General features: G+C 34.1%; 2 protein-coding genes across 2 annotated transcripts in view; one reads left to right on the forward strand and one right to left on the reverse strand.

Moving 5' to 3' along the window:
- Positions 1 to 5303: 5303 nt before the first annotated feature.
- LOC128725328 (charged multivesicular body protein 7) lies at positions 5304 to 7398 on the reverse strand. Its single transcript, XM_053819061.1, has 3 exons — positions 7356 to 7398; positions 6701 to 7256; positions 5304 to 6641 (listed from the first exon to the last, which is right to left on the reverse strand). Exons 2-3 carry the CDS (start codon positions 7190 to 7192, stop codon positions 5754 to 5756), a joined length of 1380 nt encoding a protein of 459 aa, XP_053675036.1. The 5' UTR covers positions 7193 to 7256; positions 7356 to 7398; the 3' UTR covers positions 5304 to 5753.
- Positions 7399 to 11105: 3707 nt separating this feature from the next.
- LOC128726042 (barH-like 1 homeobox protein) overlaps positions 11106 to 13209 on the forward strand; it is a 7539-nt gene continuing 5435 nt past the window's right edge. Inside the window, exon 1 of the mRNA XM_053819825.1 lies at positions 11106 to 11172. Within this exon, the coding sequence (XP_053675800.1) occupies positions 11106 to 11172 (67 nt within the window). The remainder of the gene's footprint in view (positions 11173 to 13209) is intronic.

Consider the following 13209-nt stretch of genomic DNA (forward strand, 5'->3'; position numbering starts at 1 on the left):
ACTGCCAGAGAATCTTCATCAGCGAAGAATATACTTTTCGTTATGTTCGACGGTTTTGTAATGACGATACAATACAACAGTTGGTTTACTTTCGTCAAATTAATTATTTATTACCGAGCTGTTTTGTTAACTTCTGTGAATGCACACAATATACTGGATATACCACAATGGTTAGAAAATACACTGTTCTGTAAAACAAAGAAAAATAAACTACTTAAGATTGATATTCAAAAATTAAACAGAATGAAAATCAATTATTTTCTAATTGTTCCAGACAAATAACATAGTAAAAATACGACGCATACAATTTAGTCTAATCATCAAACTTTTTTGATCGGCATCTGAGACGGTCACCCACACGCGTTTTGTATGTATGTTTGTTTGCTGCAACACATATACAAATATTAACTTTAACGACGCATTTCCCAGTAAAACTTAAGCCACGTCTTGCATAGCATGTCACTTAGCACAGTAACTTTGTAAAAGGTCGATCAGTGCTCAAAAATTGCACAACCAATGCCACTGCCATCTAGCATTGATAAGACCCGAAAAGTAAGTCATTCGGCTGCTGAAACATAACAAGCTTTAGTTCTTCCATCATAGAATACAGCCACATACCATAGAATAGCCAAAATCAACCTATGACGCTTTTTTTAAATGTCGCTCAAACCTATCAAAAAAAGACTATGACCAAAGCCATATGCCAGGTGATGGTGCTTAGCAAACTGTCAAGCCACCACCAAAGCTATTCGTCTTTAGGATGGATTAGCCCAGTTCCTTTTTAACTTATCACTACAAAGAATCAATCCAAGATCCAAGAATGAATTCGTCTATCGTCAATATTATAATCCAGATCTTGGAAGACGGCAAAGTATATCGGGTTGGAGATGGCACCACTAGCGGCCTTGCTAACAAATGCAATTGCAAATCTACGCGGGGATGATGTACAGAATGTACATGATGTAGTCGTCAAAAACTACATTACCTACATTGGGTCAAAGATCAACTGCGACAACAGTATTGAATCACGTGCGCATCTCAGATGTTGGCTTTCTCTAAACCTGAGGAGATCTTCTTAGCTGTGTCGAAACGTAAGATGCTTTGAAGGATTTTTGGCCCAGTATGTATGTAGAAGGCACCATCACGACGGGCTCTATTAGATGTAAGATAGCCTCACTATTGTGCAGCGAATTTGACATGCTCCGGTGGATTGGTCATTAGAATGGCACAGGACGACCCAGCCCGTGAAGTCTAGGTATGACTGTCCGCATGGACAGAGAAGACGTCATAGACCTAAACTGAGACAGAGTAATGTCGTATATGCATTCCCCAAAAGACCCTTGATACATAAGATTTTCCTAGAATTCATTTAATGGCCATTCCAATTTATCTTCTGTCAAACTGTTTCTCCTCTTTCTCCGGAAACCTATTTTATACATACATACTACCCCCCTGTAATAAGTCATATTCTACTACGTCAATAAATTTTGCTAAGACAACCTATAGTTTTTTGCTGATTCTCGCCCACCGACTTTTACCGTTTTCCATATTTCTCTCACCCGAACTTAAACTTTTCTGATGTAATTCTAAACCGTAGTAAAATTTATCGCTATAGGTTAAAAAAACTCGGAATATTACCAAAGACCTGAATTCTATCTCAACCTTTTTACAATCCCAATAATTCAACATCATTTAGCAATTATCAATATGTTTCCGCTGTTTTTTCATATATTTACTTCCACATCTTTATTCCCTCTCAGACACGCCTCCCAACAGGGAGGGCAACTTGCCCTTCTCTATTTTTCGTCTCTGTGGCTACTATTTTCTAATACATTACTTCATTCATTTTCAATCCTCACGCGCTTTTCCTATCATCAATATCTCAAAATTTCATTCTTTTTTAGTAGCACAAAAACCGTATATATAAACTAAATATATCCCTTATAAAAAAATTCAAACATTTTGCTACACTCATTCAATAAGAATTCCAATTAATTCCAACTTATGGTAGGTTATTTATAAAATCAATATCATTTTAAAGATAAATGATAAATCATTCAAAAAGCAACTTTTAAAGTTCCTCGGACATCGTGTGAAGCTTTGTTCTCACATAGTTAGCTAGCATCTTCGATGGAGAGTGTGCTGTTCCTATAAACTGTGAGGTAGGGACTATGGTTTGGCTTTTTCATTTCATCCATTGAAATTAATCAACACCCGACCTCCTGTATGTTCTCTTCAAACATACCAGCCAAACATAAATATCAAAACCTTTCAGAAAGTGATGTGCAGAATTAATTGTTAACCACAAAACAAACTGCTTTAATGAGCTGATAAGCATTATCCATCTCTATCGAGACTGTTGCACAAGACCGACGATTAACGGTAAGAGAATTTATTGCAATGGTTTCTGATATGCCTTAAACTACTGTTAATAAGATTTCAACATGTGTTCGTGAGTTGACTAAAGTCAGTAACAAAGAAAATCATTCAGCTTATTGTCAAATTTGAAAACACTTCTTTGATAAACCACCTTGCAGGCGATTTTGCATCGCGTAATTTTCATCTTTTTCGGTCCTTCAAATCCATCAACATTGTACCCCGGGCAATCAATAAATTAGCACCATCAGGAGATTGTTCTTATTTACCGAAAAGTAAATGGAATACGTAATGCGAATCCGAAACGACGATTATGTTAAAAAACTTTAAAAAATCACTTCTGGCACTATAGTTCTTGTAATAAAGTCTCATTTAATATGAAAAATCGACCCTAATTTACGAACATCCATTGTTCTCGACGACCTAATGGTCTGGTTGAGTTAGTGTTGTAAAAGAATTACAATTTTACTTTGGCGCATATTGGACCGAGACATCTTGCACCACGTGTGCTCGTACGATCAGAATCAGTGTGCAGAATACTTTTTCATCAATCAAAACATTAATCAAAACAAACAATTTCGTTTTTTTTCACAAAAATATAAAAATTATTTCACACTTTACACTCTGAAATCACATAAACCTAAATGAAATTAAATATCACCACTCTAGCATGAAAATAATGAAAACAAAATTCAACATCACAATATCGCGTATGATCAAGCTGCAAGTCTGTAAATATTTTAAAAATTATGTTAGAAATTTAAATTTTTGATGAAATTAATTCAAGACACATTTTACACTAGTTCACACATAATATTAAGGATTGTGAAAGCAATAAAAGAATTTCAAAATCTGCAGTAGGCATTGCAATTTGATTCGTTTAATAAATTGATCGATTTCTTAGAATATTGTCCAACACTACTAGAACAAAAAGAGACCTAATTTGTCTCTTTCATCCCTACTTTATTGATTCACACTACTACACCACCGCTACAGGCATTGGTAGACATGACAGAAGGGAAAACTTTCAACAGTACGAAAAAAGAGATAGAAGCTCTGCCGACGCGTGCCGTACTCTTTATTTCATTCGTATTTTACTCCAAACCGAGCAAAATGAACGCGCATAAAATTTTTGTTCGTGAGTGGCTTTTAGATGTGTAAGTGATTGCAACTTAAAAAAAGAAAGTGCCAGCAAACACACGCATACTAACTGCTCAAAATCACGTAGTTCTGTTTTAATCATAAGTACATATTTTTTAAGCTGTTACTTACCTATATTTCCCAAATTATGCCGGTCGTGAGTAGTAAAAATCCGTTTTTGCAGTCACTTTCACAGAATTGCTACTTTTGAAACAGTAAGGTATGACTGGTTAAGCTGTAATAGCCTAATGTGAAAGGCCAACTTTGCCTCTTTTAACGACTATAGCGAGTAGCATGTACCCAATGGTGGCCAGTTACAGTCAACTGTCAAAGATGGAACAAAGAATAAAAATGGCTTACTGAAAATATACGACGCAGGCTGTGCCAGTAAATGTTCGATGTAGCTGATTCTTGAGTTCATAAAAGACATAATAACTTCAGTTCCAGTTTATGATTTAAGATGAAAAAAGAACAATATTTCTGAAAATGGTTGTCGATACTATCGTTCACATATCGTTTTAAGAAGAAACAGGCATTTTCGGCAAGACGTACATCGTGTTTTCAAGAGCAAAAAAATAAGAAAAAATGCCACACGCACTCACTACCTCACTCACACACGCACGCATAACAGAATTCATTCACATACACACAACCACACACTAGTAAAAATTCGCTTGATGGCGGAACTGAAATCACCGTTCACAAAAAATTTTTGGTCGCCAATAACCAATATAATCGTACACGATGAAACAACAATCCTACTACCATTTCAGTTTGGGTAATGATTTCCAAAAGTTCAAATAATAGATCATAGAAACTCAAGAACGATGGCTTGGATAGTACCATATAAGAACTCTTGCCAACGTACGCTAGAGGTGAGCATAACGCAAAATGTACGATTACATACTTTACCAATGCTGCGACAACACTTCACTATTATTCAATGAACCGGCTGAGCGGGAAAGTATAGTTTGGAAATAAGTCTTCCTATTCCAAATTGCCTCGAAACTACACGCTTTCAACAGCTTTTCTAGCAGCACGAATCGCAAAATTTCTAAAATGGCGTCTAGTGAAGTGCAAAAGTCCATCGAATGCAAGTCCGGGCTATGAATTACACCTTGACAGATAGTCATCATTGGTGAAGTATTTTATTGACGTTTCTCGACCGCTGTCATAATTGAAATTGTTTCATCTAGACAAGAATAAATTTAAACAGTATATGTTACTCTAATAAATAATATTGTTAACAAAGTAATTCTACCCTAATTAGTAACTCGTTTCCCACCTGTGAAAAAGTTATTATTTCATAAAGTATACATACAAGACAAATTATTTATAGTAAAATAATTGTATCCACAGGTCACTTGCATGCAATTTGATGGAGTATTCCTGTAATAGTCCGAGTTTCTTCCAGCAGTCTGTCATGTGACCCTTAACAAACGATCAACCTCCATACTAACGGTTACCTAATGATATTTGAATCTTAACTCTACTTATTTTATGCGATGCAAACGGCTTAATATGGGGTGAATTTGGTTGAATAGGCTGGCTGAAAGTTGGTCCACATCAATAGAAATATCGATTTTCTATCGAATGATATGAAATACCCTGATTTTTATCAATATGCATTTGTGTGATGCAACCCACAGCTGGATTTTTTACTCTTTACAGTAAATAAACACTCAACTTAAAAATGAGAACAAAGAAATTGAATGACGATGTATGGATTTCAAAAAAATGTTTCTCTTGAAAACAAATTTTATTTTTTTTTTCAAATAATTCTGCAGATCCTGTGACTTGTAGACTTCTTTCTTTGAATGTGCTCATGAGTTTTCATTGAAAAGATTAGGTGTGTTATTAATTATTTGTATAGTGTGATATTTAGGCCGCTAATAGAACATAGACCCGGACAACATCGTGTAAACTAGCTAGTTTACAAAACTAATTACAATTGTCAGAAAATGTGTGTTATAAAACTTCAAAGGGAGAAAATGTATCGCAACCGCAATGCTTTGTTGACTGGGTACACCAGTAATGCCTCATACTGGGTGACATGGGTAAATGAGTCTACGATTCTAAATGATACCACTGAGGATGAGTTAACCAGTCTAGTAGCGCAATGCACACTTTTTCTCCCTACCTGTTCAGTTGAAGAAAGGAGTATAATTTTTGTGCTTCATCCTCTATTTGTTCGTCTCCTCTATCTATCTTCTATCCTCTATCTCTCTCTATAAACATTACATTTTCTGATCGACTAATTTATGAACCTCGGATGAATCAACTCTTAACGCTGCAAGTCGTTTTTCGATTTGCTCATCGAAATCTTCCTTCTTTGATGAAGGTATTGCTGGGTCTATGATAGGCATTGTAGGCGATGGAAGCTTGCCTGTTACGTCGATTTTATTTTCTGCAAGCTTCATGTCGATTAAATCACCTAGTTCTTGTTCTAGCTCCAATTCATCTACGTCGTTCACAGACACTGCACCGATCATTGTAAGCACCTCATCGTGTTGCGTTAAAACTTCTTTCATTTCAGCCAATGTTTCGTCGACATGTTCTAGTGTTATCCCTGCATTTTCGAAGGCTTTTTTCAACATTGTTGAACCTAATTTGTATGCTTCTAATACATTTTTATCCGATTGAATATTATGAATTTTGAATAACATTTCTTGTAAATTTTCCAAAGCGCTGATTTTTTGTTGCATGTTTTTTTCTAACATATGTTTCTTTTTTAAAGATGTTTTTGCCATCTGTTTTTGACCATTTCTGACATATTCACGAGCCTGTGTCATAGTTTGATTAATATTACTTTCAATGGCGTTTATATCTTTCATTAACTGCAATTCGCTTAATTCCAGTTCAAATATAGATTGTTCGATCTGTGTTATTGGCTGAGCGACTGCACTAGGTGAAGCAAATTTTATCAATACCGTTTTATTTTCACCATGCTTGACTGTCTCGATGGTCAAACGGTTGCTCTGGGATAACAAGATTAATGCAGGTTGCAATCCGGTCTTCATTAATTTAGATGATTGATTGATCAGATTGGATAACTCATCCAAACTCATCACTTTATTGTACAATTTGTTATTGTTTACAATCTCTTCTACCATATTTGCGTGAAGCTAGAATGAGAAATCAGATTAATCACATCCCAAAAGACTAAAATCATGAGTTATCTTACCCGTGCTACAGGCATTGCTATGAAATTAGTGCTTTCATCGTTATTAGTTGAACCCAATACTGTAGCACGAACGGTTTCATATCCCAACTTGAGCGGTTTTTTTACGAAAATATCTAGCATCCACGAAGTCACGCTAAACGTCGAACCGCTTTGATTTTCAAGCAGTTGTTTTTCTCTTATCAATTCTTCTTTTGCTAACATATCATCAACAACGGTTTGCAAGCAGTGTGGTACTGTATTCTTACGGCGGAAACATTCTTTTAGCATGGAGATAGATACTACACTGGATCCCATTGCTTTACAATACGACATGATAAGGTCTTTCCAAAATTTCATTTTTGTATCATAGCTGACAGAGTTCAATTGCCTTGGACGAAACTCAGCTAATAACACACCCATTCTTCTATCGTCTGTCCAACATTCGGGAAAAAAAGATGATTCCAATAACACCGATGTATTTTGTTCCATATCTTTGCTCAATTTTGATGACATTTTATTTTCAAACTCTAGGATTGCACAACATTAAGTAAAATCCAAATTTTTTCACCACTTTGGCCTTGAATGGTACAAAATTAGTACATTTAAAACATTCATAACGAAAGAATAAACAAAGATCCTAACCTTATGGGTTGCAAATTTTTATAAGTTATATTACCTGCATTCAATCGCGCGCGAATGGATACATAGATATATAATCTGTTTACTTTAATGTCACAAAGCAAAACTTTTCAAAATGTAGGTTTTAAAACATAATTAACGTTAAAGATCAATTTTGCATGTTTCAAATAAACAACAAAATCACAAAATAAGATACTTGTTAAGCTAAAAATATCAATAAACAAAAGCTAACTGAAGTGTCAAAAATATCATGTATTGAACGGACAGTTACCCATCGAAGCCCAGTCTGGCGAAGCTGCTGTGAAAAGACGACTTTTTGCAGTCTTTTCGTAAACGAAAAGACCACAAAAAGTTGTCATTATAAACGAAGTCGAAATACCAACCTTTTGCACAGCATTTTTCAAGATCACGACTTGCAAGATTGCAAAATTAAAAAAATAAAAATATTTCCGCTCTTTTTCAGCAGCAGCAAAGAAATTGGAACAGCAAATATTGAATAATGGCTCGTGTCCATTTAGCAGATCGGACGTTGACTGATTTATTTTTTATCAGACGTTTTATCAGACTTACTTATTGAAAATATTCATGAACCAATAAAGTCTACCAACATATAGTTTAATATCTTAGAAAAGATACAAACTACTCACTTATAAAATTGCTGTTTATATTGAATAGGATACAATTGAATAGGATTGAGTAGGATAGGAGAAGAACTAGATTTCAGTTAATTCTAAAAGATTACTGATCTTATAGTATCGAATCTATATTCCAGAAGTGATGCATACGTATCATGTTTTTTTCCTTGCTCAGGTACCAGCGTTTGGTTTAACATGAAGATCAGATGCTTCACTGAATTATAATTAATGTTCTTTGAAAAGAAGATGCTTCTCCAATACACCATTAAGTTTCAAACACCTGTTGCGAGTTATTTTGAATATTCAATAGCTGAAAGTACTAGTAGCATCTGAAGCTCAAATCACACTTGCTTGATGCAAGAGCAAGATGAGTTTCACAGAAATCTTCAGATCAAAAATGCGTTCGCATACGCAAAGAGTGTAAATGAGCACTTTTACGAGGCGGAATTATCAGACTGAATTTAGAGTTTCATAATTTTTAGGCGTACCAGTTGGGGAGGAGCAGTTGTTACCTGGTAGATACTTCCTGAAAAATGTGTACTCAGTTCATTACAATTGCGAACAATTGTTAAAAACGTGCGTGTTGTTATTCCTTTTTCTTTTTAAATGGATCAACAACCGGTGTACGGTCACCAGGCTTGCCATGCTAAGTTAAGTCAAGGCTTACTATGACTTCCACGTAGCTGGATAGTCAGTTCTGCGTACTGTTGTGCTCAGTCCAAGATTCGAACCCGATGCTATCGTCTGTTGGTGCCGCATACTAACGCTTCGGTCATTGATCCCCTTATTATTCTTTATATGGTGATATTTATCATTTCTTCGCTTATTTACCCACTTATTGGTTATAATTACTGCCACGTTCGCTTTAACATTGCATTGAGCATTGGACAATGAAACCACGAGTAACGAGCTCGTTTTACTTTGTTCCACACTAGTTGCGCTTCCCTTTTTAATTTTTACATCGTAGATGTTTTCCAGTTTATAAAAACTGTGGTACACAATAGAGTTGAATTTATTACGCATTGCTAATAATTTTTTGACGTATGGATTCAAAACTCTGACTATTTGGATTATATCTATATGCAAGAAGCGATTAATTTTGAAGATGGTAGTGTTGGTTGTTGCCAAACGTGTTTAGCACCTTGCATGCCCAAGAGGCAAATAGCCACGTTGATTCAAAGTCTTTCATACTTTAAGTGCCAAGCGTTTTTTTAAAGAAATTTCACAGAATGCCATGATTCAAGCGCTTGTTGCTCATATGTCATAGCCACGATTGTACTGGCTCTAATTCTTCCCGTTCTTCGTTAATGACGAAATTTTGACTTTCATTACGTTCATTCGTGTTTCTGTTTGGTCATACATTTGATATTTAAGAATAATAGCTGTTCTAAATATTCAAAAATTGCATTTTAAAATCCAGCGTTTTTGCCGTCACCCAAAAATGGGTGTCATGGCGTTATGGAAAGTTTGCCGTCACCCACTTTTTGGGTGACGCGGCACTCAAGAGTGCAATTCGGGCATAACTGGTTCAAACATATAAAAATGAATTATAGAAATTTAATATAGCTGAAAACAAGTGAATGTGGGAAATCTTATATATCATCTATTATTTTATCAACCTAAACCCAAAAAGATAAATTATAGATCTAATAAAGATAGATCCAAATGAATATTTCATAGTGGTGGTAAAATAATTATGACCACGGTTTGTTTCATGCTGTCCCACAGTGTCCCAGTGTGCTCTGTTAAGATTGAGTCTAAGGCGGCAGTGAAATGTATCTTTCGTAAACTCTACTATAGTGAGAAAAACCACCGTAGTGAGTTTTTTACAATGTCACTTGAATATTGAGTATGCTGTCTGCGTAAAACTCATTCTCACGTTTTCATAGTGAGTATGATAAAAGTTGCTCCGCCCCTTATTTTAATTTGGAGAGAAAAATTGTCTGCGTGATTTGTGTTACAGAAGAAAATGGCTATAATTTATCTGAAAGAGCACACAATGCACAAAGTCATTTGAACCATATGCTCAACAAGAGGAATTCTTAGATGTGCATTAGACAGTCAAAACTCCATTTCATAATAGAATTTGACAGCGCAATTTCAACTTTGATGAGCTATAGGAGCATGTTTAGCTAAAATTATTCAAGTTATGTACTAATGCTATTTATAGCAAGTGATGTATTTACTTAACTGTATTTCTTATACAAAAATATTTCAACTACAATAAACAATATAACAATATGTAGCTTCAAACAATTTTTTTCAATGTTAGTAAATTTTTCTAAAATTAATTTTATGCTAAACATATGTAACATATATAGCATATATAAACACTGCACTTCTATCAAAAAATGGGTTTAATGTACATATGCATTTGTATGATCCATTTGGATAAATGTACATATGCATTCAAAACATTCTTTGCCTTTTTTGTAATCTCAGTACCTGTGGATATCAAGGAAATTTCCTCCGTTTTACTTAAAGTGAAAATAAAAAAACGATTGCACTTTTGTAAATTTGCATATTTGTATCTTACAAGAAGGCTTTACTTTAAAATGTCTCCATTGGTAAAATCTTTCTGATCTCCGCTTGTCTCTTTCTCTCTAACGAGATGGATATAGAGCGGTTTATCTTTTCCTCTATGTTCATTCCAGGATAGTGATCCTCCCATTCATCACGGCATGCGCTGAAAGCCAACCATCTATAGATGAGTAGCACACAGAGATATACTAACGCATTTTCGACCTGTGTTGTTTGCTCATTTGCTGCATAAAGAGGCTGCGGTGTACGTTTTAAGCGGTTGTTACTTAGTTCAATAAATGATTTCAACGTTAACGCATGGAAGGTTTAATCGTGCTGTTTCTATACAGTAATATAATATTGCTAGTGTGTGTTTGATAAACATAATGGTTTTTAGTATTTTGTGCAGAAGTTATTAATCACTAATGAGTTAATGCATTTGCTACGTAAGCAACTTGTTTCATGAAATTATACATAAAAAAATAGCAAAAGTTACATGTTACCATCACACTTAACCAATGATGAATGTTTAAAAGTACATAGCTTTAATTTGACAAGTTTTGTTTTATTTTATTTATGATTCTCTGAACATCGTGCAGTGTAATTTATTGGTAATTGTGACTTTTTACAATATGGAATCAAGTAAATCGTTTTTTATACGTGACTTACTGGGGGATTTAATCAGTAGTCGGCAACCAGGTAACTATGCAGTATTGCTATGATATAAATTTTCCTTAGTTTTCATTATTGTAATAGTATGATATTTCTACATGAAGTATTGTTACAATACAAGGTTTAATATCACTATTACGAAAAGATAGCTTTATTGTTCTAGCCGAACAATCTCACATAGAACAAGCGATACGGCTAATAGACATCACAGTATCTGGACATATGGCCATTAGTTGCTGAACTTCTGCATCGTACCGTTTTAAAACCTTACTTAAGAAGAAGAAGAAGAAGAAGAAGAAGAAGAAGAAGAAGAAGAAGAAGAAGAAGAAGAAGGAGAAGACATCACAGTGAATGAAAAATGTAAAATAAATCATCAAAAACGATTAGGCAAACCATATCAGCAATGATGTCAAATTCGAGAAAATTAGTGCTTCAATCTTTTTACTATTAAAACATTCAAAATTCATTAGTTATGAATGCAATCATCAAAGGATCGTAGTTTAAAAAATATAATCAATTACAAGCAATTGTTTTTAATTATATACTTTTAAACAAGAATCATGTCTCGTTCTATCTCATAGTTGTATCTTGCAGGACTCTTACAATTCTGTTTATGAGTTACAAAAAGGAAGCAATGTCGCACATGATTTTATGGATAGCCTATTCGTGTTTTGTACTCAATAGCTTATGTTAAAACAAATTCAGATACAATTTTACATTTCAACATTTACTGTTATTTTTCATTTTTTACATTTTGGTAAATGCTTTCATGAAAACTAATAAAATTGAACAAAACAATGACCATTGTTCTTGGAAATAACCATATAGGTTACACAAAACTAGCGTAATGTTTTGTGATGTGGCTTTTAATAAACGTTTCGATATTGTTCTGAAACATGCATTTTGTCTCTAATTCAAATCGTGCAAGTTTCGTTGCGATGGATCTTATTTATATGGTGCTATTATTTTATGTGGAAGAATGTGTTGCTAGTACCGGGTAGTCTTTCTTCTGATTTGTTTTTATTTTAGGTACGATTGAAGCAATGCTATTACATCATTTGAGACAGAAATCTCGTCTTTTGTAAGAAATTATGGTTGTATGAATTGTATGTGTTGTGTGCTTGTCCTACGACCCGATTGTTCAAAGGTCAGCAAAGTGTTATTCCAGTTAGTTAAATGAAGTAGTTTCCAACACATCTTTAACAATTAAAACTCTAGGCAGCGTTGCCGTAGTGCTTGTACAAATCTTCAAGGAACATTTTACTAAACTAATGCAGTGTTTCTGAAAGGCTGTGACATCACAACGTAAAAATTTGGTAGATGTTTAATCATATTTTGTTGTTTCTTCAAGAATGTAAATTTCATGGACTAATAGCAGTAACAAGAATGCAAATAGTTAGTGGTTTACAAAATTGCTCAAAATCTTTAAAAATGATTTATCTGTATTTAATTTGTATTTGAAGGTTGGAGATGTCGTTTCAAATGGTTTGGGTAATTTTTAAACCTCTGACTATATGAAATTTAAAGAAAGTTGAATATCAATTAGTTAAACTTTTTTTAAAAGGTGGTTAATTATTTCAATTCAGCAATTGAAGATCAGACCGTATTTTGTTAACACTACTATTATTACTATTAAGTTATATTTATTACTATCAAGTGGTGACTGGGCAACTACAACAGCCACGATTCACCTTATTGTGGGGTACTCGGTTAAAGCGTTGAAAAAACAAAGTGAATTAAATACCCGCAAAGAGTGAAGTATGAAATAAGTGAAATAAATAATATGCAGATCGTATTTTCAATTATATCTTTTTAGAAAATGTTAACATTAGTTTATCTCATGTAGATGATTTGAGGTGAAGCTCTTCGGCGGCAATCCAAATTTAAATGTAAAGTACAGGTGTCATGAATAATCAATTGGTGTTTTAAAAATGTTAATCTAACTTTAAAATATTAAAACCTAAGCTGCGAACTACTGGTTTGTCCAATATACTCTTATAAATAACAATAATAATATGTCCAGAAAAACCCTTCACTCTCTACTAGATATGTTTTTTTAATATA

The sequence above is a fragment of the Anopheles nili genome, chromosome 3 (assembly GCF_943737925.1).
Source record: "Anopheles nili chromosome 3, idAnoNiliSN_F5_01, whole genome shotgun sequence".
In the NCBI taxonomy this organism is placed as follows: Eukaryota; Metazoa; Arthropoda; class Insecta; order Diptera; family Culicidae; genus Anopheles; species Anopheles nili.

Excerpts from the sequence above, each read along its gene's own strand:
- LOC128725328 (XM_053819061.1), bottom strand. The coding sequence starts at position 7,192 with ATGTCATCAAAATTGAGCAAAGATATGGAACAAAATACATCGGTGTTA. Across the intron at positions 6,642-6,700 it reads TAGCAATGCCTGTAGCACGG|CTTCACGCAAATATGGTAGA; the intron begins GTAAGATAACTC and ends TTCTCATTCTAG.